The 27,270-nt window shown below is 37.0% G+C and overlaps 1 protein-coding gene across 6 annotated transcripts in view; it reads right to left on the bottom strand.

Annotated features, from left to right (window-relative positions):
• Window positions 1–27,270, bottom strand: part of trps1 (trichorhinophalangeal syndrome I) — a 221,675-nt gene that overhangs the window by 178,390 nt on the left and 16,015 nt on the right. Inside the window, exons 1-3 of one of the 6 annotated variants that reach the window (XM_051663826.1) lie at window positions 3,310–3,337; window positions 3,100–3,159; window positions 2,358–2,672 (exon numbers count right to left, since the gene is read on the bottom strand). In XM_051663826.1, the coding sequence (XP_051519786.1) occupies window positions 2,358–2,370 (13 nt within the window). In that variant the 5' untranslated portion in view covers window positions 2,371–2,672; window positions 3,100–3,159; window positions 3,310–3,337. Of the gene's footprint in view, window positions 1–2,357; window positions 2,673–3,099; window positions 3,220–3,309; window positions 3,338–6,808; window positions 7,188–7,305; window positions 7,599–7,663; window positions 8,104–27,270 lie in introns of those variants that run through there. The other 5 variants (XM_051663821.1, XM_051663827.1, XM_051663825.1 and 2 more) reach the window with 5 other exon arrangements.

The following is a 27,270-nucleotide window of genomic DNA, read 5'->3' as shown; positions in this document are numbered from 1 at the left end:
GTATGTCTAACTGCAATTAAAAATGGGCTGAGATCGGAATGTTGTCATTTAGAAAATATACTCTTTAGTGTATACACACTGCAAACTGCTAAATGTGTAATATAACTAAATCATAGTGAAGAATCATCAGCAGGAAATTGCATTTATGGGTTTAGTCTGGGCTGTAAGCACGGTTTCAAGCTACATACATTTGAAGCAAAATGTTTAGCTAAATAGGGAGGGTATCTCTGTATACGGGGACTTGTAAGACTGGCACAGTGTCTTGGAAACAGAGCAGAATTAAGCTGTTAAGTCACGTTTGAAAAGAGAGGATTAAACAAAAACTAAAACCGCCATGTACACATTATTGCAACTTAGCTCAGCAACCTTAAACATTCTTCAGGATTTCAATTACTAAAAAAGTGAAAAATAATAATAATCTTCAAATATCAGAATTAATTACTGAATTAAATTCATGCTTTATGACATGAACATGATTTTTTATAAATGTAATTAATACAACTCAGTAAGCCTCTGGGACCCCAGATCCCTCCTATTAGCACTCAGGGATCTCAGGTGACCCTTGACCTAGAAGCCTGTGTCAGAGATCTGGGTGAAGGATCCGCGGGGTTAATCTTGCAATTCAGTCGCACCCTCCCCTCTGAGCTTCCAAGACCTACCAAAAACCATCAAGCCCAAGCACATTTTGCCATTCACACAAGCAGGTTTTCCCTGAAATCCAGACTGGATAAGATGGCATGTGTTTAACATTACACAAATGTGCTGAAATGGCAGGGCACACAAGAGAAACCTCCACTGCGGCAGTGTTCACAAAGACAGGATCCCCTAATTACTGCTCGTTAAAGGTCGTTTTTATACATTTCTGCCCAGGAAAAAAGAGTCAGCTATGACACACTCTCGGATTACCTCATTTAAGAACAACTACTGCTCACAACCCAAACCACAAAGAATGCGGCCATTCTCAGAAATTCAGATTACTGGATTTCTACGTTCACTGTTGTTGCATTATTAGCTAAAGACTGAAATTTGCATTATAGAGCAGCACAGAGCAAGTCAGCAAACTTAAAATTAAAATCTTGACCAAGAAGAAATATTAAAATGTTTGTGTTTCACATGCTAATTGTGACTATTTGTAATGTCATTAAATAACCCAGCAGCATAACTATATTATAATATACATATATGTTATTACATTATTTCTAATGTAAACACAAAGAGAAGTGAAACCTCAATTGAAAAGTGTCGCGTTTTTAAAAGGGAATAGTTTCCTACCTATGCTTTTGAGGGGCACCACACCAACTATCATTAACATTAGGTACATAAAAATAGAGGATGATGATTTCTTGCAAATTCTATCTAAAGTGGCACAATAAAATATTTGGAAACTTAGGTCACACTTAAAAATGTCTGAATGCCATTGCATTAGATACAAAATATCAAACCAAGTAACAAATGCAAACAAAATGTTAGACCTTTTCTTAGAACTAACTTCTTGTCAGTTTTCTTTTTTCTTTTCTTTTTTTTTTTTAATAATGTAAACCAACTGGTAATCACAACAAAAAACCTGAAAAGAAATATTAAATAGTGTATCTTGAACATTGTCGCATTCTTGAAAGGAGGCTTTTTTATCCAAGCTTTTCAGAGCCACCTCACCAACTACCGGTAATATTAATCAAGTATTTTAATATTAGTAAAGCATATAATCTTTAAATAAATACATGAACATTAACAAAAACAGGATGATTATTTCTTGTAAATTCTATCTAGATCTAACTATGCACATCTTAATCGACATTCAGGACGTTTCAGACAAATCTCCAGAAAGTGATTCTCTCAAACCCTACATTCTAGAAACGCTGTGGCAGAGAAGAATACCAGACCACACTATCACCTGGTCTACAAATGTTTCACATGCAGAAAGCCCCACATACTAAATAAAATTTGTGTGGCCTCTCATTACCCCAGAGAAAACCGCATTTAATAAAAAAAGGTTAAAGAAAAGAAAGTCAGTAAATTCTACTGTTCCACGTAATAAACGGCTAAGCAGGGGATGATGGCCTTACTGAAGATCAAAGCACTTTAACAGCTTGGGCTATCTAGTGGTCTAGATCACTGCTTGGAACTGCAGGAAGACTGGGTTAAAAGTAACCATAAATAAAGTTTTAAAAGCGAGATCACCCTGACACAACACCATCAAAACATCCAGCCATCGCAACAGGAGTATATCACAAAAGAAAAAATTGTGCGTCTTTTGTCATAAAATCTATCTTATTCGTATAGCAGGCATCCAAACACAGTGCAACACAGCCTAAATAATCGGTGCATTTTTTTCAGCACACAATCGCACATATACATACCTCTGTTAAACATTGGGTTATAGCATTATCACACTCAATTCCAACAGGGAGGCAGATAACAGAGTTGACAGCGTATCCAAAGACCCTTCCCTAAGGAGCCCTCTGAGGTATCCTTTATTCCACATCCATTCTGGCCTGGAAATCATTCCATGTTTTCCTGCAGTGTTCAAAGTTAACTCGTGCTATGTTGTCTGTACATGCGTTGTTTATGAAACGTGCCGTCCCGTAGAGTACTTCCTTTTTCTCAGAAGACCTCACAGGTGTAGATGATCCAGGTTGCAAGTGGTGACCACACTACACCGCTATTCTCGATCACTGCAACGAAACAAAAGGTCCACACTTTAGTTAAGCAATAAGAAAGTTCTCTGTCTAAACTTTTTTCATTCATTTTTAAAAGGAACAAAGAAAAACCCAAAGACAATCAGCTAAACAGCATACATTAACATTTGCACAATCACTGAACAAAATGTTTAAGGGTTATAAAAAAAAAAAGTGGTCCCACCCCAAAAAAAGAGAGATGTGTTGTTAGCAAAGAATCGTAAAATTTGGAATCTTGGAAGACACACAAATGGTATAACAGCAACATGGACACCATGGAGCCACGAGAAATCCTGTGTCATTTACTCAGGCGGTCTGACAGCAGGTTTCATGAATGGAAGCTCTGACAGTACAGGCCTCCTGGCCGACCAAATTGGAAACAGGAAAACAAACACTCTCAAAGACACCCCTCCCCCCCACAAACCTTTTCTTCCACTCATACTGTCCAACCTGTCTCAGGTTAGCAAACGTCAACTGCACCAGCCTCCAGACCACACATATGGAGAACATTCAGCCACCATGAGGTGAAGAGGAAAAAAAGAGATGCAAAAAGTCAAATGAAAACTTGTTTGTGAGGTAAGAGAACACACACCATGATAGAAAGGAAAAGGGAGAAAGACAAGGCTAAACTGACTCATCAGCGTTCCAGAAGTGTCGGTGTGAAGATCGGACAGGAGGACACACTAAAACTGGCACATTGGAATGGGAAGGAGAGGAAGTGGGCACCGCTGGAGGATTTGATATGAAAACTTTCATAAAGTTTCAGAGAGCAGTAAATAAAGCGGAGCACAGAGGATGGAGCTATTAGGCTAACAACACTAGTTTGTAATCAAATAAATACATACTGATTTCAAGCTTTTTTTTAATAAAGGGTCAAGCAAAGTCAGCCCACATTACAAGCTAGTCTTAACGGGAACGGCTAGCAATGATAAACCACACACTGCCAAAGATTATTAAGAATAATTTTTTCATTTACGTTACTTCAAACTGTAAGCACAACACAAATGTCAGTTCTTTTCAATTCCTTCAAAAACTCTGTTTTTGTAAATGAGTAAGAATGAATATTTAGGGGAACTTTTGATTTATTTTCTTTACTTGCAGAGCAACCTACTACCTTTCTACTGGGAATACGGAGCATTTTCGGTCAGCATCAAACTTTACCAGATGTATGCTAACCACTAAAATATTACACACCACATAATTAGCCTAACAAGTGATGTCAAACTGCTCTGGCAGAGTCAAAATGGAAACTGAACCTTCTCTTATCTGTGGGAGTTGTTAAACAGACTTCACAGAAGTTGTACAGATCAAGGTTTGAGATCTATTATTAGCTAAATCAAAACATTACCCATCAAAAATGTTATATTAATAAATACATACTGAAGCTAAAGCTGTAATATTTTATAGGATTAAGGAGGTTGCTGTGACATGTGTCTCGTTCCCACACAGACAGGCAGCATGTCAGGGGGAAAAAAACGAATAGAAAGATTTCATAACAACAGAACATTTATAACAAAAGAAAAAATGCAGCTCCAGGTTAGATTCAAATAATATCCAAAAAAGAAAAAACCTTTTCTGTAATTAAGTTATTCCTCATCAAATGCAGTGATTTTGCCTGAACACCTAACCTGAAAAATCATGACGATGCTGTTTTGTGAGAAGTCTTTAATATATCTATTATAATGCATCCGAATATCCTAACAAGTCTATACCACAGATCCAGAGCCAAATAATCCTTCTGTCCCTTAAAAACAGAATGAAAGCCTATAATCAGAGAAATAACAACCTCTGTGACTTGTAGCTCTTTTATTCCTGAAAACACGGCAGTAAAAACTAGCTATTCATCCGCAGGCTAAATCAAATATATTATAAAAGCTTCTAAGGTCACCAATTATAAGAAGCTGTCTGTGAAACCTTAGCATTTCATCAGACTGTCTTTAAAAAACTCAAATTTATAACGCATTTATAACCACTAGGGAAGGTGTCTCGCCACCCAAAAAAAAAAAAAAAAAAAAAAAATTCTATACAGTCATTGACACATCATTACAAAACACATGCAATGATGGTGGACTGCAGACTTGACTGTTGCTTATAGAACCAGAGAGAAAAAAAAACAATGCTGGTTCTGAAAGTGCCGATTATTTATTTTTTACTATTATTATTTTAGAAAGTTTCAGATTCAAATGCGCGCACAAAATGTTTTTGAGAAGTCTGCAAATGGACACCATGTGACTTTGTAACTTTCCTTTGCTACTTAGAAAAAGGTTTTCAAAGTTTGCTTGTGTTAAAATCTGGAGCAACAAATAAGTAAAAACTTACACAGCAATAGTCATAAAAGGCCAAATAATCATGCGGTCTGATTTATACTTTTCTATAAACAGAGAAAGGTTTCAAATTATTATTTATTTATTTATTTTTTATTATTTTATTTTTTATTTTTTCAGAGGCATCAACTCATTTTGTTCCTTGCAAGAAAACACCTCTATTTAGTATGCTGGCATGATCCATTCTTCATCTATGTCATTAAAGAAAACCCCCTCAATTTATTTTCTCAACAGGCTTCTTATTTAACAGCACCAACGCCACATGAATCTGCCGCAGGGACACAAGTGGCAAATCACAGTGCGGAGAGAAGTTAGCCCAAAAAGAACTTGTGCAAAACTGAGAAGCAACGAAGAACAAATGGAAGACCCCCACTGCTACTTTCTCCCTGCACCAAGGCCCAAATTCATCTGTCAGCCGTAAAGTTCCTGACTATACAACGCTGATCTATTGCCTCTCTCCAAAGAAATCACAGATGTGGAGTCATTTACATTTCAAATACACCTCAAGCTCTTCAATAACTTCAAACGCACGTTATCAGACAACTCATGTGGCTCTTATTCTTCTGTTTAGACACAAACTGAATCCAGCAAACTGCTGAATGGATAGTTCAAATATTTGAATGCATACATTGCACAAAGGATGAAATAGTATTCCAAGCAGATGGAGATATTTTTTTGCACAAGTTTTGATGTCTACATTAAGTTTTGCAAGTAAAATGATTTTCTACTATTTGATGCACACATCAATATAAATATCAAAAGAAGAAAAAAAAGTGTCATAAAACTGCAAAAAGAGTTGTTAAGCTAATGTGACTATGACTGATGATGACAAGGCTGAGGTTCTCTGTTGACTGTATCTGAAACTTTGTTTATAGTTGTGAGTTTCTCCTCTTCTCTCTAAATGATGAACTGCATTTGCTTGCACGGGCTTTGTCATTAAGAAACTTTTTCTGACAAGAATGAATCCTTTCAGCGAGAGAGCGAGCATATCATTTCCAGACTGCCCAAGTGTGGCAGGTTTCACAGTTTACAGGAAACCGTGTAACTCATCTACTGGAACCAACATGGGATTTTGTATCATAACAATCAGATACAGGTTACGCTTCAAGACCGCACATTTAAGTGAAGTGTGGGTGATTTTATCAAATAGTTTCCACTGACTTAAACATACTAATGACATTCTAATGCGAAAGTGACTGTAAAACCAAATTAACTGGCAACTTCACCACAGTTGCAGAGATGTGGAACTTTGCAACAACCGGCAACAACTTAAAATCCGAACACTTTACAAAGTTGTTCCTCAGCTATTACACATACTGCAAACTTTACGGTATAGGAATACATACATAAACAATGTGTTATATATATAAAAAGAAACACATATAAATAGATGGTGTATTGCTACTGTCTGCCATGAAAACATTCCTTCACAAAAGTTTCTCTTTAAGATAATATTCACAGAAAGAAAACATTAAGGAGACTGCAGTGCATAAAAGCTGTAAGAAACAGGAATTTTCAAAATGCTAAATTTCTATATAAATGCCCATATTTCAGATCAAAAACAGAGTTATTGGAATTCCTTTAACTTCTTTTGAAAAGTTTCTGGAAAGTGATAAGCTCCATCACGCCACTTTAGTCACGCCACAAGAAACTTTGTGAACTACAGTCCCCAACAAACACACCGAAGTGCGAAGGTGGTCCACACAGTTGGTCAAACAAATATAAAGTTTTTCCTTATGTTCCATTTACTAAAAAAAACACATATTAAAATCGAATATTATATTCGTATAGTCATAAGTAGCTCATTACCGCTATTCTTAAACTTTTCCACGAAACATGCAGTGCGTCTCCATCGCCTCGAAGAAATATATAAGCAATGAAACAGTCACAGAAGTGTTATTTCGCTACCTGCCTTCGAATACAACTGCAAAATACCGATAAAAGCCAGTTAAGGTCTGTAGACTGTCATGTAAACAACATGCGCCTCTTTGTATCTGGAAAATGAAGTGTAACGTTCAGCGCGTTGCCATGCCTACGCGTTTTCTTATCGAACATCAGTTACGGAAAGTTTTCGAAGTTTGTGTGGAAAAGGCCGTTCAGCTTTAAGCATCATTTAGGCAAAAACAGTAGCCTACACACAAATGAAACTGTGTATAACTATTGTTACGAGCCATATCGCTATTTTTGTCTTAACATAAACAGCACAACTAAACACGTTGCGGCGAGAAAAAACAAACAAACCCATTCTTAATTTTAGATTTTACATTGTTAACTGTTAAAGAGAAAAAAAAGGTCTTTCTACATACTGGCTGTTCTCTTGCGCAAAACGCATTGCAACACAGAACGAAATGGCTTTAAAGAAAATGGGAAGGAAAAAGTAATCCAAAAAAAAAAAAACTCGTGTCTTGTCTCGAGCTAACAAAACGCCACTTCCAATGTCTATTTTGCCTAAAACCCAAAAGCCATGCCGAAATCCGAGGAGCCCTGCTCTATTTTCATTGAAAAGTAGCGCTCAACTGATTATCAAATCCCTTAGCCCTTCTCAACCTTACATAACATTCACCGCCTAAAAGCCATCAGCATTCAGGAACTACAGCTAAAAATTCACATCTCATCGTTCTTCTTGCCGTGATCGCAATGCTCATTGATTCGCTTTCTCCTTACCTGTTGATTAAACTGCAATAGTCTTTGCAGTCTGAAAGATGGTGGAGCTTTGGCGTGAGCCATGAACCGTCTTTGTGTTGTTTGTTTGTTGATCTCGGGGAATTATTTCTTTTTATGGGGATGTAAGATTGCGAATTGCCCCTGTACACGTGAAATCTTGGGTGACTGTGTTTAATAGTAAAAAAAAAAAAAAACGCCTGAGTCTGGAATAAAAAAAAAGGAGGTTGGTTTTTGCAGTGATCTCAGTTCTTTATCAGAAATGTTATCGCTTGTCAGGACCTCAGACTCCAAGCATTACGTCAGTTTCAAGACACCAACACTATTAATATCAAGAAGCCCTTGCGGAGGAAAGCGCCACCCTAGAGCGCGCTCTCTTAAAGGGACAGTGACCACTATAACAGCACCACCGAGCAGCTTCACTACAGACCTGAGGCAACACACTGCGATAAGTCATCGAAAATATAGGTGAGAATATTGCTCCTTTGTCAGTTAACTAAACAATGCTCCCCAAAACAATGTCAAAACGCTCTCAGTGCTCAGGAATGTAGAAGATCTAAAACCAAATAAGTGAAATGAAACATATTGTCATTCTGTAAACACTGACAGGTGGGAATTTCAGTCATTCAGTCATTTTACATTTTATTTAGGTAAATATAACATGTATAGACACTAAACTGAGATGTGTTAGATTTCCTTAAAATATATATGTAGCATTACTGCATCAAGGTTTTTTAAGTAAATTTAACTTAAGGTCAATTTATATCAGCACAACTAGAAAACCTTTGTTAGATATACCCAAATGTATCAGTTAATTCAACTTAATTTACTTAGAAAAGTATGTCTCACAAATAAGATTTAACAACAAATAGTAAGTTGTTTGAAAGTAACATTTATATTTTTTCTGTTTAATTTAATGGAATCTATAATAAATAATGACTGAGGTCAGTCATTAAACTTGATTTCCAAAGCAATGCACGTAAAGCTGCAATTTAGCAATGCACAGTCACATACACAAAGTAAAATTACAAGGATTGAACATCCACTTTACCAAAGAGAACACTTACCACCTTATGGTGACTGTTCAATAAAAACAGCTATTTACAGTAAAACAACATCAATAATACTAAAAAGAGCTAAAATCTCCATGAATTCTTAATAACAACTAATTAAATGCCCACTTAAGTTATTTTTGACCAAACAAGCATGCTTAAATTATTCAAGCGCAAGGGCTTATGGGTATTTCCCACAACCTTAGTTCTGTACTTTGAGTCGTTTGAGTTAGTAGTGCTCAAAACCTTAATTTTATGGATTTTTAATCCAAAGAAGCTCAAGGAACTCACAATTATTTTACACATTCCTACACATTATTGTTCTACACAATAATGAAAATTAAGTAAAGCAAATATAAAATAAAATAAATAAAAATAAAATAAATATGTACATTTTTGAGTAGAAGCTATTTATATGCATATGTTATGGTTGTTGAGGCAATGATTCGTTTTTTATTTTTTCAGTGTTACTTTTCAGTGAATGTGTACAGTAGCCTAACTTTTATAGGTCTGTGTGTGTAGGTTTTTAGTAAATATTAAAATATAGGCATTTATGTATGGTCTTGAGGTCCAGGTGCTTTCTTTGTACTGATCTATCCCTGACGTGTCAAATCTAAAGTTGTGTTTTAAATGTTCCTCTGTTCTCATCCATGACAAACCAATAACCATGAGTCCAGTGATCCATAATTATAAGTCGTGTCCACAAAAACAAGTTCAAGATGAGCCAGCCACTTGTCAAACACACACACACACACACATACACACACACACACACACACACAAACACTCACACACACACACACACACACACACACACTAAAACAATTATCAAAGAAACTATTTAATGTATCCAAATGACTAATTCTAGATCATAAAATAATATATATAATACACAATCACATAATTATTTAAAAATATATTTTGGTTTGCTTTCTTTTCTTTTTGTTTACTTGTCTTTTTTTCTTTTGTTTCATGAAATATGTTTTATATTTCCCATTTTCAAATAAACTTTTTTTTTTTTTTTTAAATGAGGAAAAAAAATGTAATATGTATGTTTATTTTTTCACAGTTAAAGCAAATTGTTTTTTTTCCATGTAGATTTTTTAACCATCTAAATAATTATTCACTTCTCAAATCTCACTTCAAAATATTAAAAATAAAAGCCAGTCTGTCAACAAAAACTAACTGTCTATGATTGTCAGTGTTTGCAATATGTTTCCAAGGGATTAACATGATGAAAATAACATTACATAGAGTGAGCATAGGAACTTATTTCCAGGAAAATTTATAATATTCCTCTCGTCTCCCTCATTACAGTAGTAATGATGGCCCATGACATGTAAAGCAAATTCATTCAGGGATGTTCCGCCTGCTGATTTAAAATATGTATTTAAAAAAAGCATGCACAACATATGCATTCAACCAATATGGATATCCTAAATGATATTGCATATTTCAATGAGCTCATTTAGGGAGTACCAGAGCATACCACGAAACTCCATTAACTCAATGTAGAAGAAAAAAAAATATTTCGGGGCTTTACATGCATTCTCTGTAATCTCTCACTGTCGTGGGGTATGATGGAAGTTTCTTGGAGATGAAACCAAAGAAGTAAAGTCAAAGCTGTTTATTTCATGTAGAGATATCATGCCACGAGGTGTACGTCACTGAAATATTTTTAGTGCTGGTGGTTACCGTCTGCTAGACATATTACATACTGTGGAAGCTGGCTCCAGCACTATCCCCTATCTGAGCTTGATACTGTTTCAGTGTAGCCTTTCCTCTGTCCATGCTAACAGCAAGACTCATCATGTGTCATATTTAGAACACCTCATACGTAGCAGACAGTCTTCCACAGAACCATTGACTGCCTCCTGCAGTGTGAGCATTACAATTAAACATACAGCTGCAAAATGTCAGTATTCAGTGATAGTATTCAGTATTTGTCCATATTCACAGCTTTTTAGATTAATGGTATTACACTGTTTAACAGTAGGAACATCTGAAGATGGTTTAGGCAAAGTACTGACTTGCACTAAAAAAAAAAAAAAAAAAAAAAAGGATTTTTTTTGCAGGTTGTTCAGTTTTCTTAATTAAAATGAACTAAAGCAACACAATTCTAGAACATTTTGTCTTAACTTGATTTCATTACATTCTATGCAATTACATTTGAAACTGAAGTTTACTTAATCAGTTTGAGTTAGGACTACATGAATACTTTTTGTAGCATTGATGAAACTGGGCAGGGGATTTCCAATTCCCAGCATGCTTTGCAGATGACTGGATGGAGTGAACAAATGTTGAAACTAAATGTTATTTTATGCATTTTTTGAGTAAGATAAGAATAGGATGAGATTTGTTCATGTTTAATGCTGTGTTATACTGGCATTTAAAAAGATTGTTTGTTAGGCTGGAGTTTTTTGAGTTACCATTGCGGTGAAGATTGGCACTTGTTCTGAGGTTGTTTATGGATTCTAACTTCTAGATAAGGTTGATTTGAGCGCTGATTATTTCTGTAAGCAGTTGTTATTAAACTGATAGTGCACAGTTTCACTGTTGATACACTTGCTCACCTGGCATATACTTATGGTTAATAAAATTAACATAGTTGGTCCAATTTAAAACAATTAATTAGACATTATCTTGTTGTTCTGACAAAATGAATTTAAGTTTGTTCAATTTGAACTAGAACAAGTCAGTTCAAACCTTTTTTTTTTTTTTTTTTTGGAAAACTTTAATTTAATTGCGTGGAAAAGTTTTTCTCAATTTAATTAAGTTAAGTGAACTTCTTTATTTTTTAGTGTATGCCATTTAAATAACTTTACTAATTAGCAAAATGTTAAGAAATAACTGTATTTCAGTGCTAGTGGCTAGTTTTTTTTTTTTTTTTTTTTGTTTTTTTTTGTTTTCTCAAAGCACTATTATATGCAGATGCTATATGCTTGCATTTCTGCTTATGTACAGTAGCAGTTTTATGTGCATTTTAATGGTCTTTCCTAATTATTTTAGTATTTTTATAATGTGATGATTGTAGTGTTGTACTATTATTGTGAAAGAAAGAAAGAATGAAAGAAAGAAAGGTTTATTAGATAGAGTTTAAGGCAGAAAACCACTGTTCTTCATTAAATTGTTTGATGACTTTTAAGAAAGTCTATTAATGTTGTAATTTTGCAGGCAAAAATAGTAAATAAATAATCACATTTTATATATTAGTGAATATTTATTTTTAGTTCTGCTTTAACTTTAGGTTTGGTGATTTTAAATTATTGTCTTGGCAATTTCTAGGTCAGACTTCTTGCTTATTTATGATCTTATTAAGGTTGATTGTATGGTCTCAGTCACATATGTAACCACAGCACAATGAACAGAGACCACAAAAAAAAAAAAAAAAAAAAAAAAAAATTTTTGATTTGGAGTGAAATATGATTTTCTTTTTTTTTTTTTTAAAGGGGCTTGTACAGTCCCTAAGTGCATCTCCTGTGGGCGATAGAATTGCATATGTAGCACAAATGTGATTAATAAATGGGCAGTTTTCAATTTTAACATTCAGTTCAACCATGCAGCATAAATGGAATTTGTTGAGTGTAACTTCTGAATAAAAGGGAAATTTGAACTGGAAGAGCAGTTCAAGGTGATTCTTCCACATTACTGTTGCACTCCAAGGAGCAAAATAAGTGATTCATGTAGGGCCAGAATAAAAACAATTTTATACTTGAGTAAAACATGTTTCAGATACATTTCTGCATGAATAATTATTTTATTTTCTTCCCTCTCTCAAAAACAAAAATTGAAGACAAGAGCAGTACATCATCACAGCATAAAATGAACAAAAACCTGCCATTTACATTGAAAGTTGAGTAACTACAACTATTTATTTGTCCTTAAAATACTGGAGAATGTGGCTAGAGTAAGTCATGTGGAGACGTCTAGTCATACAGGGGAAGAGCAAAACCCCCAAAGAGCCTGTACCCACATAAAACTAGACAGAGAAAAACAACTGTGACAAGAAGGGATAAAAGACAGAGAGAGATGCATACAGTATATATTCACTGTGTATAAGCACTAATTAGACCATAAGCTAAAAATGTAGACTTCACAGCATTTCCACAAATAAAGTTTTATAAGAACTTATAATTAGAAATTAAATACATTCTATATTAAAACAAAACTATAAAACATGTTCACCTAATTGCTTCTGAATACAGTATATATATATATATACACACACATACAGTGCATATATATACAGAACATTTTAATATACAGTATTTCCAATTTTTTGTAATTCCGCCATGTTGTCAGTGTATCAGAACTTTTTAACATTTCGTTAATGAGATCTACTGTGATATTGTCGACAGTATGCAAAAGTTTTCTATGGTCATTCAGCACATAAAATGACCAAATTGAAGTCCTATAGTTGGTTTCATAATAACATAATGCTTTGTGATCTCAAATATATTCCACATCAATTTAGGAGAAATATAATATGCTCTTCTGTCTAATTATGCAGTGATTCTTCCAAAATAAGTGGCTTAATTTACGGTAAGTGCAAAAAATATACTTTTTTCACATTTTGCTAACTTTACTAATCTGTGCCATTTGCTCTTTGCATGCCGTTTCGTGTTACTGGTCAGTAATATTTCCATTTATAGATACAGTCAAAAAAAAAAAAAAAAAAAATTACACTCCCATCCTCTCTCACAATATTTTCTGCAACAGACCAAAGGTATACTTGCTATTTTAGTATTAAGCCATGTAAGTTTCATCAACAAGAGCAGTCAAGTGACTCCTTGCCATCTGCTTTGACTAATATTTGCTATGCAGAAATTTCTTAAAACATTATTATTATGATTATTACTAGCATTGGCAATTAATTAATTTTTTTATTTTTTTTTTTTTTTTTTATTTACTGGTTGCGCCTCAAGCATGACACAAAACAAAGCAAAACATTCATGTACAGAGTCAACCATTTTCCCCCTTAAACCCCATTTTTTCCCTTCCCCCCTCCCAATCCCCAACCCCACCACAACCCCCAACAAACGTCCCTGTGGCCAAAGCCGGAGTACACACACAGATAAAAAAATAAAAATAATATATATATATATATATATATATATATAAAATAAAAATTATAAACACACACATTTAAAACTATAAGTCCCACTCCACTGCCCCTCCCAGAGAGCCCTCCAAAAATGTCAAATAGCTGCCCTATTTTTTATCAAACAACTCCCAGTTGCCTAGCCTTCTATACGACACCTCCTTAAATGCCGCCACCCTGCCCATCCATGTGCACCACTCCTGAAATGAGGGCTCTCCAGCCGACTTTCATCCCCTAAGGATGACCTGTCTGCCGATCATAACACTGGCTAGGACCCAATTTTTTATGTCCTTATCCCCTATATTAATGACCGCCCCATCACCTAAAATACAGAGTCTGGGGCTAAATTAAATTTGAATGCCCAATATGTCACACATAAAACTCTGAACCCTCAACCAAAATTCTTGGATCTTAACACACCACCAAAAAACATGGGATGTGTCTCCATCTTATGATTGGCATCGCCAGCAGGTGGGCATGTCTTTAAGACCAAGCCTATACAATCTAGAGGGGGTCCAATAGAATCTATGTAAAATCTTAAATTGCATAAGGTGCACCCATGCATCTCTAGATGTAGACTTGATGTTTTTTAGAATTGTAGCCCACACTCCGTCCTCCAATACCAAGTTTAAATCTTTCTCCCATAATCTCTTGAGAGAAGTTGAAGCTCTGTCCCCCAGACTCTGAATTAGCAAGGAGTAATACACTGATGCCTCATGACCTTTTCCAAAAGCAGTAATCACCACTCCTAGAGTGTCTGCCACTTTAGGGGGATGTCTGCTACTCCCAAAAATAGTACAAAGTAGGTGGCGCAGCTGCAAATACCTAAAGAATTGAGACCTGGGAATCCCAAAATGTTGAACCATATTTTCAAAGGATCTCAACGCTCCACTCTCATATAGGTCACCGAGCGTATTAACCTCCCTCACAATCCACTCTGACCAGCAGAAAGGGGACTTATTAATACATAATTTTGGGTTCAGCCATATGCTCGAGGCAACATTTAAATAAATGTCTGAATTAAACACACAGAAATGTGACTGATTCACGGAATGCAAGAAACTCTTACATCAACGGAAGGTCGCTTTTGCACTGATGTTCTCGGTCAAATTGAGAATAGATGCTAAGGTTGGCCGTAAAAAATTCACATGTCCCCAGCAAGCAATGTCCTTCATAAAGTCAATAGAGTAAGTCATTTTGTGGTACTCATGTTGCAGTCAAGTGGACCGACACATTGAACATTCACTTTATTGTCCGAGGAAAGTGAGTGCCATTTTTGTTCTTTTTGTGCTGGTTCCGCCTAGCAGCTGGAGTTTGTTTTGTGGAGTAACACTCCTTCGGGACAGTTTTGTGGATGAATCTGCATCTTCTCTGTGCTTATGCCTCCTATTGGCTGGAGTTTGTTTTGTGGAGTATTCCTTGCAAGTCACTGGAGTGATTAGGTCATTTGTTGCACTCATGTAGCAGTGGAATGGGCCGGCTCACTAAACATTCGTTTGACTGTCCAAGGAAACTGAGCGCCTTTTTTGTGCTGGTTTGTTTTGTGGAGGAACACACCTTTGAGACAGTTATGTGATGAATCTACATGTTCTTTGTGTTTATTCCGCCTATTGGCAGGAGATTGTTTTATAGATTATCTTTTGTTGTGTAATTCTGTCTCACAAAATTTGTATAGAAACACCGGACTTGAGCAATCCGACAGCAAAGTTGTTGTGGGGGCTCTTGTAGGTGTACACGGACTATTTGAATTTAGAGGGATGGACGCCAGTTGGCGATGTTTTTCTTTTTGCTGTTTGTTTGGTTCGGGGGAAAGTTTGGGGTTTGATTGTTGCACTAATGTTAAATAATAATAATCAATTATTTAATAATAAATTATTTTGTTTTTGACACACAATCTATTTTTTCTAATATGTCAAAATGTCAAATGTTAATATGAGTGGATTGTCTCTCTCCATGTGGAATGTGAATGGGTTGGGGCACCCCATAAAAAGAAGGAAGGTTACTTCTCTTCTTAAACATAAGAAATATGCTATAGTGTTTCTTCAAGAAACGCATCTTTCTCCACAGGAAGCTGAAAAATTTGGGAAGATATGGGGTGGATATATTTTCTTTAGTGCTGGCTCAAGTAAGAGCAGGGGAGTCATTACACTGATAAGTAAACATCTACAATTCAAATTTTTCAAACAGAGTAATGATAAATTAGGAAGAGTCATTATTGTTTTAGCAGAAATTCAGGAACAAAGTCTTATTTTGGCTAATATTTATGCACCTAACATTGATGATCAGGGCTTTTTTATAGATCTTGAAGGGATGTTGCAAGCCGCTGGCACCCCTCATGATATAAAATTGGGATGAGACTTTAATCTTTTGATGGACTCAGTCCTTGATCATAGTGAAGCAAAAGTGTGCAAGCCCCCTAGAGCAACATTGACACTTCACAAAAGTCTTAAAAAATCTTAGTCTTACAGATATTTGGAGACTTTTGAACCCAACTGGTAGGGACTATAAATTTTTTTCATCAGTCCATAAGATTTATTTTAGAATATATTTTTTTATATCTAAGTCCCTAATTTCATCTTTTGTTGATTGCTTAATTGGAAACATTTGAGTCTCGGATCACGCCCTGGTGAGTTTAGAGGTGTTGCCACATATGGAGAAGAGGAAATCACATAGTTGGCGCTTTAATGTATCCCTCTTGCAAAATCTTGAATTCCAACAAATGTTAAAGGCTGAAATCAGTGTCTATATGGAGACCAGCTGGTCCTCAGTATCCTCTGTGGGCATGGCTTGGGAGGCACTTAAGGTGGTTTTTAGGGGCCGGATCATACAGTGTGCCTCATTCACCAAAAAATCCAGTCTACTGACAGCAGAATTCACTGAGGGAATGGTAGAAAAAGACTCTCTCTGCTTTATATATCTAGCCAAAAGCTTCCCTGCTTTGTACCCATACTCAAAGTATGACTGTCTTGCCCTGAATAGACAAAACTCCACCTTCCACGACAAAATAGTATTATATCTGTATTTCAATTGGGTCAATTCTCTGAGGCCATTAGATGACATTCAGCACTTCAGCTCTACCGTGGCACTTTTAATATTCCCTTCCAATTCCACGAGGTCTTGTGCTTTGGATTTTTTGGTGAATGAGGCATACTGTATAATCTGACCCCTAAGAACCGCCTTAAGTGCCTCTCAAGCCACGGCCACAGAGGATACTGAGTATACTCCATATAGACATTGATTTCAGCCTTTAGCATTTGTTGGAATTCAGGATTTTGCAAAAGGGATACATTAAAGCACCAGCTATATGATTTATTTTTCTCCATATGTGGCAACACCTCTAAACACACCAGGGTGTGATCTGAGACTAAAATGTTTCCAATTGAGCAATCAACAACAGATGAAATGAGGGACTTAGATCCAAAAAAATCTATTCTAGAGTAAATCTTATGGACTAATGAAAAAAATGTATAGTACCTACCAGATGGGTTCAAAAGTCTCCAAATATGTATAAGACCAAGATTTTTACACATCCTGTGAAGCGTCAATGTTGCTCTAGGGGGCTTGCACAGTTTTGCTTCACTATGATCAAGGACTCCTCCCAATATTATATCAAGAGGGGTGTCAGTGGCTTGCAACATCCCTTGAAGATCTATAAAAAATTCCTGATCATCAACGTTAGGTGCATAATATTAGCCAAAATAAGACTTTGTCCCTGAAATTCAAAATATAAAACAATAATGCCTCTTCCTAATTTATCTTTACTCTGTTTGAGATATTTGAATTGTAGATGTTTACTTATCAGCGTAATGACTCCCCTGCTCTTACTCGAGCCAGCACTATAAAAAAAAAAATAACCACCCCATATCTTTCCAAATTTTTCAGCTTCCTGCGGAGAAAGATGCGTTTCTTGAAGAAACACTATATCATATTGCTTACGCTTAAGAAGAGAAATAAACTTCCTTCTTTTTATGGGGTGCCCCAACCCATTCACATTCCACGTGGAGAGAGACAATCCACTCATATTAACATTTGACATTTTGACACATAATAAAAAATAGATTGTGTGTCAAAAACAAAATTATAAAGACCACATTCTGACATTAGTGCACCCATCAAAACTTGAACATACCTCAGAACAAAACAAACAGAAAAAAGAAAAACGTGCGCATTAACCCCACGCATGACAGCACCAACTTGTGTCCATCCCTCCAAACTCAAACCGTCCACGTATGCCCATTTGAGCCCCCGCAACAACTTTGCCGTCAGATTACTCAAGTCCGGTGTTTCTATACAAATTTTGTGAGACAGAATTATATGGCAAAAGATAATCTATAAACAAACTCCAGCCAATATGCGGAATAAACACAAAGAGCGTGTAAATTCATCCATAAAATTGTCCTGAAGGTGTGTTACTCTACAAAATAAACTCCAGCTGCTAAGCGGAACCAGCACAAAAAAAAGGCACAGATTCGTCAAACAGTCAAACAAATGTTCAGTGAGCCGGTCCACTTAGCTGCAACATGAGTGCAAACAAATGACTTAATCACTCCAATGTCTTTGCAAGAAATACTCCAGAAAACAAACTCCAGCCAATAGGAGGAATAAGTACAAGGAGCGTGTAGATTCATCCATAAAACTGTCCTGAAGGTGTGTTACTCTACGAAATAAACTCCAGCCGCTAGGTGGAACCAGCACAAAAAAAAGCGCTCAGTTTCCTCAAACAGTCAAGTGAATGTTCGCTAGTGGATTAGCAGATAATTCCCACTCCGATTACTTCAGATAATCGATCCGTTTCTCAACATCCCCCACTCTTGTAACCACCTCAGTGAATTTCATCTCCATGGCAGTGATCGATCGACGTATTACAGCAAGATCCTCCAAGTCAGCAATGACCTTCGGCAACATTGCCGACATGTTCAACATTTCTCGCCGATTTTCCCTAATTTCTCAGACCAATTCGACTCCTGGGCTCGAGGCCTCCACAGGGGTGTCAGCTTGAGCACGTAAGTGTCTTTTAATGTCTCCAGATCCCGGGGATTTTGAATTCTTTGACATATTGTCTTCCTAGAACAGTTATGGAACAGAGTGTATCGAATCTCACTGGTTTATGTCATTAAAAGTGTTAAAACTAGCAAAGTGTGCAAAACTCGCCATTCACACATCCGACCCTTGCATGGCATCATGTGACTCCCTGGCAATTAATTAATTCTTAACTGTATTGCTGGGTAAAGCCTTTACTTATTGGTTGACCTCTCCAAGCAAAATGCCAAACAAAGCCTGCCAAATTACAAAACTTTGCTCCATTCAAATCAACTTGGGCAACTTTGGAACTGGCTTAATTTTAGCAAGAATTAGTATCTAAACTAATCTACCCAATTAGGAGGCCAGTAAGCAACTCAACGTATAATATTCCTCACCCATTTCCCCCTTAAGAGGCTTTTCTGGTCTTAATGTGCTATCCATTGCAGGTCTGCAAGGCTTCACTCCAGTAGTTCCTCACTCAGAGATGCCATAATGTAAACCTAAGTGACTTCAGCTAACACATTGTATCTCTAAAGTGCTCTCTGTCCCCATTTCTTTATTCATCTCTATCTCTTTCAGCCACTCATCCACATGAACCTCCAAAAGATGGTACCTACACACATACTTATACACACTGTGTGCATCGCAAAGAATAACAGAGGATACTAATGGAGTTTGCAGCACTTTACGTGATGAAAAGTGGCTGCGCAGTGAATGTTCATTCCAGCTTGGAAGAAGATGAGCAAGACTTCAAAAGAAAGTATTAAAGATATATATTCCAGGAGGTTAAGTTCTGTAACTGATTGTGCACTATAGAACACCTCTTAGTTTATCACCAATCTGAGTAAATGGAGGTTTTAAACGCATTTTCTGTTAGATTAGCTACTGGCTCTAGGGCTCCTCTAATGTTACTGAGCAGTCTATGCAGCTGCCTGGCAATGCATGAAGGTAGAGAGCTTGTCATACAATTTCGCGCAATCTTGATAATTCGAAATGTGATTTTGAAGCAATCAAATATATATGGCCTTTATATATATATATAATGAATCAGGAGATAACTGGGAAAGGATGAACAGATTGAAAATGACAAGAGAGTGAATGACAATAATCCCCAATGTACGCCTTCTGAGATTCTGATCAAATATTGAATAATAAATGCTTTCAGACACCAATTTATCAAGCCATGGATGATAATTTTTCTCCTGAAGCTACATTTCTAGCTCATTTTCCGGGAACTACACAAGATTTGTCCCTGGAAAAAGTTTAAGCTGGTTTTAGCTGTTTTAATATGGTCTACTGGTTTCCCAACATAACATGGCTGATCTTCAATGGTTGGCCGTAAACTAAAACTAAAACGAAGACAAAAACCGTCAACTGACAGAAAAAAATAACATGATTTGAAACGAAACTAAACTGAAACTAAACTAAAATACATGTTCATGGCTTTGAAACTAACTTATTTAAAATAAAATAATCTTGAATAACATTTAATTTTCATTTTTGTTGCAGTATGTTTTTAAACCTTTAAAGCCACCATCACAGTAATATGAACATGCTAGACAGCGCTAATAGACGGTCTGTTGACCTCATTGCATTTGCAACCCCATTACCATCATGGAGAGAAGCAAAGCAGGCAGAAAACGTGCTAGTCCTGTCTGGAACTTTTACAGTTATGACACATTGTCTTCTGTAGTAGAGGGCTCAAACTACATGAACTTGGATGATGTTGATTCTGAGTACTCTGACCTCAGTGCTGATGAGGAGGAGGGTAAAGATTATATTATATAAACATTTACTCTGATTAGTCTAAGACTGATGAGAATTACTGTAGTTAAAATTATTAATTTATAACATTTTAATTCTGAGTTATTTATTTAGTTATTTAAAAAAATAAAAATAAAATAAAAAATAAAAGCAGCTTAAAATATGGCCAGACCATATCCAGTATTGTATGTATATTACCTGATTGATCAAATTGCACTTTTTAGTATTTGGTGTATTGGGGGTTAAATACAATGTAAGCTTTTTTTAACAGCATGTGATAATATGTCATAATTTCTTTCCATGAAGTTTGATCCATGTAAACACTACTTTAATTGCGTGAGTGTCATGCTAACAAAGATTTAAATGAAAATTATTATTATTATTATTATTATTTACAATAATAAGACCTTGCTGGTCTCCCAGAGTGAATAGCTGATAAGTCCCCAAAATCCCTCTAAAACCAACAGACAAGCTGGTTTAGACTTTTTTTTTTTTTTTTTTTCCATCAGGGCTTTTTGAAAATTGGCTCCAGTTGAACATTTTCATACAAGCTCCTTTGACTTTAGTATTGATGGTCATTATTTTTTTCCTACTCTGCTTTATACCTTGTCACCTTCTCGAACATGCCTTCGCCCCCTCATCCCTGTTCGGCAACATATTTCTAATTTGTAGCTTGTAGGAAGTAGACCTGCTGCTCTGTTTGCAAGAGAGCGTAAAAAGGAAAACAAGAGGAAAAATGTGTATGTTTACACTGAGCGGTTTCTTTCTCCTTCATACCAGTGGAAAGAAGGGTATGAAAAAACTGTTTAAGATGCAGGTGACTCATCATATTTCAGCATGCTAATGATAAAGGAGCAGTGATGTGTGCAGACCTTAACAGGGACAGTGGCAGAAGGATAAAAAAGGGCAATGTTTTTTTTTTTTTTTTTTGGAATGAGTAGTAATTATAAATATTTAACTAATTTATTAGCTTTTTGAGTATTTAACCATTTTCTTGTGTATATATATATATATATATATATATATATATATATATATATATATATATATATATACTGTACAGTTGTCCTTTTTAAATTTTTCCTTTATCACAAATGATAGCCTATTCCGTTATATTTTTCACAAAAGGCACCATGGTAATACACTTGTTTATTTATTTATTTTCAGACATGGTCTGTGATAACCCCATGTTTATGACATGTGTCATAGTAAAACCATGGTATTTTTATAGTACCTTGGAGTACCATGACAGTATCATGAAATATGAACATGATCAATCATTCAGTACCATAGCATTACCCTGGTAACTTGGTGCACGGTGCGAAGGCGCGATGAGAAAGTGCAAGTGCGAGGCGATCGACTGTGTTAGGCGAATGCTACAGGGTCCTTGAATAATGTATAACATGCGAGTAAGGGCAGCTGGTGGAAATTCTGGTGCCCCCCCTAGGGATTTGGTGCCCTACGCAGACTGTGTAATATGCGTATAGGGAGTGGCGGTACTGTGGTAGCATAATGGTATTTTTCTGAAAGTGATTAGTCTAGTGGCTTATTAATTTCAACAAAACCAAACTGGCTTTGGCTGAACCTGACAGTTCCTTCAGTTTATGTCAATATTCAATAAAAGACTAATTAAATTTATATCACTGAAAGCGACGCGACCGCTCCCATTATAATTAATACATTTGTCTACACAAGTGGTACACAATGTCAGAAATGCGGTAGAAATCGAGTATTATTCTTTTGATGAACTTACAACACAATACATGGAGTGGACTTTTTATCTGACGTGTTACACATCTGAGGTAACGGCACTTCGATGTTGTGGGGCGAATTCAAAACTGCATCCTTGAAGGGCACTCCTGCAGGAGAGGATGCCACTTGAAACTCGTTCAAAACGAAAGTGAGAAAATTTATCTTTTCTCTGAGGCCCCTTCCACAAGAGTGTTAGCGAAGGGTACATTCATACAGTAACGCCATGTTTCCTTCAGAGTACCCACTTCAAGGGCTCTGCAGTTCGGAGTGAGTATAGGGCATAGGAAGGATCACTTGCAACTGGAATCCGCCCCCGATCTGCTATAGAGTGCACTCTTAAAGGCACCTCCGCTTAATTTTCTTTAATACGCCTGCAATTAACAAAGAAATCTCATAATAACACATTATTACTGTTATTGTGAGATTATGACGAGATTTTAATTTTGTTTTATTTAACTATATTAATTTAATTATTAAAATGTCTCCCCTTTTTCTGGACGACCAAAAGGGCACCTTTAGATTTGTGAATGAAAGGGGCAGTGGCTTGCCCCACTGCTGTACCCGTTCTGTGCACGTCTGTATAAAGGAGTGTTGATATGAACATCCGGCCAGACGCATTTATCATCCTGAACACTGTACCTTCCCTTTAACCATTCGTATATAAAAAGGCACTGATAAATTACGTGTTCATACAACAGCAATAGATTAAATAAAATACATTGGTCAGATAATTTAATTGAATTAACCTTGTTCTCTTTTTGTCACTGATTTGCTTTCATTCTGTTCGATTTACATGATCCATTTCACAATGTATAAAAAAAAGTAAACCCAAGAGGGTGATAGAGACTGGGTGAGTCACTGTACAAAGCATGAGTCAGTCAAGGACAGCATTGGTCAATTAGTTTCTGGCATGTAACCAATAACAATAAAGCAGTGCTTTGCTGCATTCATTGAACTATTGAATTTGAATGTTTGCCTGCAATAGCACATCAGTCAAGGCATATCAAATACCTGTTCTTTGCTCTGAATATACAGTATTTCCTGCTGATAAATTAGGATGTACAGAAAGACACCAAGAGGCCAGTGACTGTAATGGCATTTACATGTAGAGATAATGATATGTTTTGAAGTATAAGACATGACAAACAGTCTGAGTCATATCCTTCCGGCTTTCGTTTATTGCTTCTTGTTTATGTCAGCCTCACACCTTCTAATAAACAATGGGGGGAAGAAAGCAACAGAAAGGGAAGGTGTAACGTTGTCGCTGGCAATGACAAAGACGAAGACGATAATGATGTGAAGGACCCAAGTGCAGTTTATTCATAAACGTGAAAACCAAAACCGTGAACAGAAACATAAACATGAACTAGACTGGACTAGACTTGACTTGACATGGCTTAACTTGATTTGACAACAACCAACGATACATTAACACAGTGTTTCCCAACCTTTTTTCTGCCACGGCACACTTTTATGACAAAATTCTACAGCACACCACTATCCCACATAGGCTAACCATCGTCAATATTTTTCATTTTCAAGAACTTTGGCTATGCAAAAAAAAAAAAAAAAAAAAAAAAAAACAAGTCACATAGGTAGGCTACGCTGTGTGAGGTCACAGGTGGCAAGAGCGCTAAATGGGTAATGAAAAAACATCAAATTTGCTTCTTTTCTAATTTGTAGATTTGTTCTTGCAATGCCACAACAAATTACAAGGATGCAAACTCATGAGGGGCGAAAAAGGTAAGACAATCACTGGTCCACGAAAACATTTTCTGGGGATATTTTGTTTTAAAAAATAAGCTAAAAGCACCAATTCCAGTTATTTTAGTGATTCAAGTTTATTCAAGTTTACAATTGTGCAGAATTAGCTGCAAAATAAAGAGTATTTTGGTGAGGCTTGCTTCTGTTTCACAAATTTGTTAAATTTTATTAACTGATTAGTTCAGTGACCCCTTCTGGAAATGTCACAAGGTGGCGACAAATGAACGTCTTATGTGCTATGAGGGAGTCAGTGAATCATTTTGAGTCATTCATGACTGAAATCTACCAAGAGAGGCGGCCGTGGTGACTCGATGTGGCTACATGGCATGACGTGGTAACATGGTACAGCAGGATCCTGACTTGGCCATGGTAGACATGGATGCTAACTCATTGGCCGTGGCAGGCATGAGCGCTGGCTCATAGAGTGGAGGCAGGCCTGGACTGTGGAGCAGAGGCGGGCCTGGACCGTGATAGCAGAGGCGGGCCTGGACCGTGATAGCAGAGGCGGGCCTGGACCATGGAGCAGAGGCTTGCTTGTGACATGGCATGGAGCAGTCTGGGACTTGGCTGAGACATGGCATGGAGCAGACTGAAGCTTGGCTGTGACATGGTATAGATTAGACTGAGGTTCGGATGTGACAAGGCATGAAGGGGACTGAGGCATTATTGTGACAGGCTCAGGCGTTGCTGTGACATGGCATGGAGCAGGCTGAGGCGTGGCTGTGACATGGCATGGAGCAGACTCAGGCGTGGCTGTGACATGGCATGGAGCAGACTCAGGCGTGGCTGTGACATGGCATGGAGCAGACTCAGGCGTGGCTGTGACATGGCATGGAGCAGACTCAGGTGACTCAGGTGTGGCTATGACATGGCATGGAGCAGGCCGAGGTGTGGCTGTGACATGGCATGTAGCATACTCAGGATCCGGGGCAGAAGGTGGCGCAAGCTCGTCGACCACGACGGGGCACTCTGGCTTGTTATCCGCCTCCCCCACAGTGAAAGTTGAACCACTTATCCGCAGGGCAAGGTTGATATATTGATCCAGATTGAAGGTACTCCAACTGCCAGGCATCCAGGACTGCACCAGCTCATTCAAGCCTGCACGAAAGAATTGTTTGAGGGCGATCTCTTTGAAGCCTACCTTGTCTGCCAGGATGCAGAAGTCCTCCACGTAATCTTCTATAGATCGCTTTCCTTGACATAGACGTATAAAGATATACACTGGGTTCATTTTGTCGGTCAGGTATTCTGTAACGTTGTCGCTGGCAATGACAAAGACGATGATGATGATGTGAACGACCCAAGTGCAGTTTATTCATAAATGTGAAAACCAAAAACCGTGAACATAAACATGGACTTGACTTGACTTGATTTGACTTGACTTGACTTGACTTGACTTGACAACCAACGATACATTAACAATACCTGACATCGACACAATGGAAAACATGAGGCTTAAGTACATGGACATGGGAAACATCAAGCAATGAACAGACAGAACTATAAACAAGATAACAAGACAATCACCATGAACCAATGACATAACAGAACTAATAACAAGACTATGAACCAATAGTAACAATACACATGAACATGAGGGAAACTGGATAAATCACATGACTTGACATAGAAACAGGAAATCACATGACATGGCAGGGAAACAGGAAATAACATGACATGGAACTACTTTTCAAAATAAAAGACATAAACACAAAACATGAACATGAACACATCTAGACGTGACAGAAGGTTAGGTAGAGAGATACAGATTGAGTGATAAAGGCCAGTGATAAAATGTATACAGAACTTTATACAGCAGTTAGTTCTGGTCTTTTATTCTCAATTGAAGAAGCATTCAAAGAGTGCTTTTATTTAGATGAACAGCATTGGGATGCTTCACTGTTCGTATTAGGGGATATTCAGACCAAATGCGTTCTTGCATTAAAAAAAAGTTAGACACAGAACAAAGAATAGAACAGAACGCAGATGTGGAGATGCATTTATAAAAAATTCAATTTCTTTTAACTTGACACGGCATCTGAAAAATGTGGCACTCCTGCGCAACACGCTGAAAAAAAAAACAGCAAAACGTGGCGCAGTGGTCAAAGACATCTGTCTAGCACAATTTTACATAGAAAAACAATTAAAAAACTGTGCAGATGCAGACTGTGGGGATGGGGGCGTGGTCATGTGTCTGTTTGCGGGAGAGAGGGCGTGGTGTGGCTCGTCAAGCTGGTTGGCATAATTTCTAACAGCTGTTTCTTGCTACAGTGATAGCAGAGAGAGACCTCAAAAGCAGCCAAAACATGCCAGAGAGTGGGGAGAGAACGATACTAGAGTGCAGTGACTGGCGTGCCTTATTGTGCATTTTATTGTTTTGCTGTGAAGCTGAAGATTTTGAGAAGTTGATGTTAACTGAGAGTTATGTTACACTGAACTGACTGAACTATGAAAAGCACAGAGAAGGCTGCACTCAAGTGTACTGAAGGCAGAAAATAAAAGCCTACTTGAAGCGTGCCACTGCTCCCCGTCTCCTTCCATACCCAAACCTTAACGTGTTGCAAAGACATTGCTCAGTTATAAAACTAATAGTCCCGACTCTACATTTGGAATTCTTTACTCTAAATTGGATAAGCCACATTTGAAGCTGTTTTAAAATACAGATAAACGTACACCTGTGACTGCATATTCTATGTTGATCTGCCAAGCTACTACAGTGCGTTGCTTGGTAATTGTAACCATACTACTGAACTACAGTATATAACTTGGCGGAAGAATTGTTTGTTTCAGTTATTAAGAAATTTAACTATTTATTAAATATTGGTGTCACCAGTTTCATAAAAGCAATAACCAGCTTGAGGTTGTGTGTTACAATGATTTTACCACAGTTAAGTTTTGCTTGGTGAGTAGGAACCAGTGGTAAAATTTTAGCACAAGGCTTTGAATAGCTTATTGCTTTATTTAATACTTCTACATCATGAGAGAATTCAGACAGAGACACTCCAATGCTCAAAAATGCTTCTGTCATTAGCAACATCTTCTGTCCATGCTGAATAGTTTCTGCTGTAGGTCATCACAGCACATGAGGCGGCGTGAGAATCTTGATTGGTGGTGGAGGCACACGTGTTAATGGAGAAAATATGCTCTTAGCTGTC

This window comes from Myxocyprinus asiaticus, chromosome 30 (genome assembly GCF_019703515.2).
Source record: "Myxocyprinus asiaticus isolate MX2 ecotype Aquarium Trade chromosome 30, UBuf_Myxa_2, whole genome shotgun sequence".
In the NCBI taxonomy this organism is placed as follows: Eukaryota; Metazoa; Chordata; class Actinopteri; order Cypriniformes; family Catostomidae; genus Myxocyprinus; species Myxocyprinus asiaticus.
The sequence above is the reverse complement of the archived record's forward strand: the minus strand, read 5'-3'. Positions and strand labels throughout refer to the sequence as shown.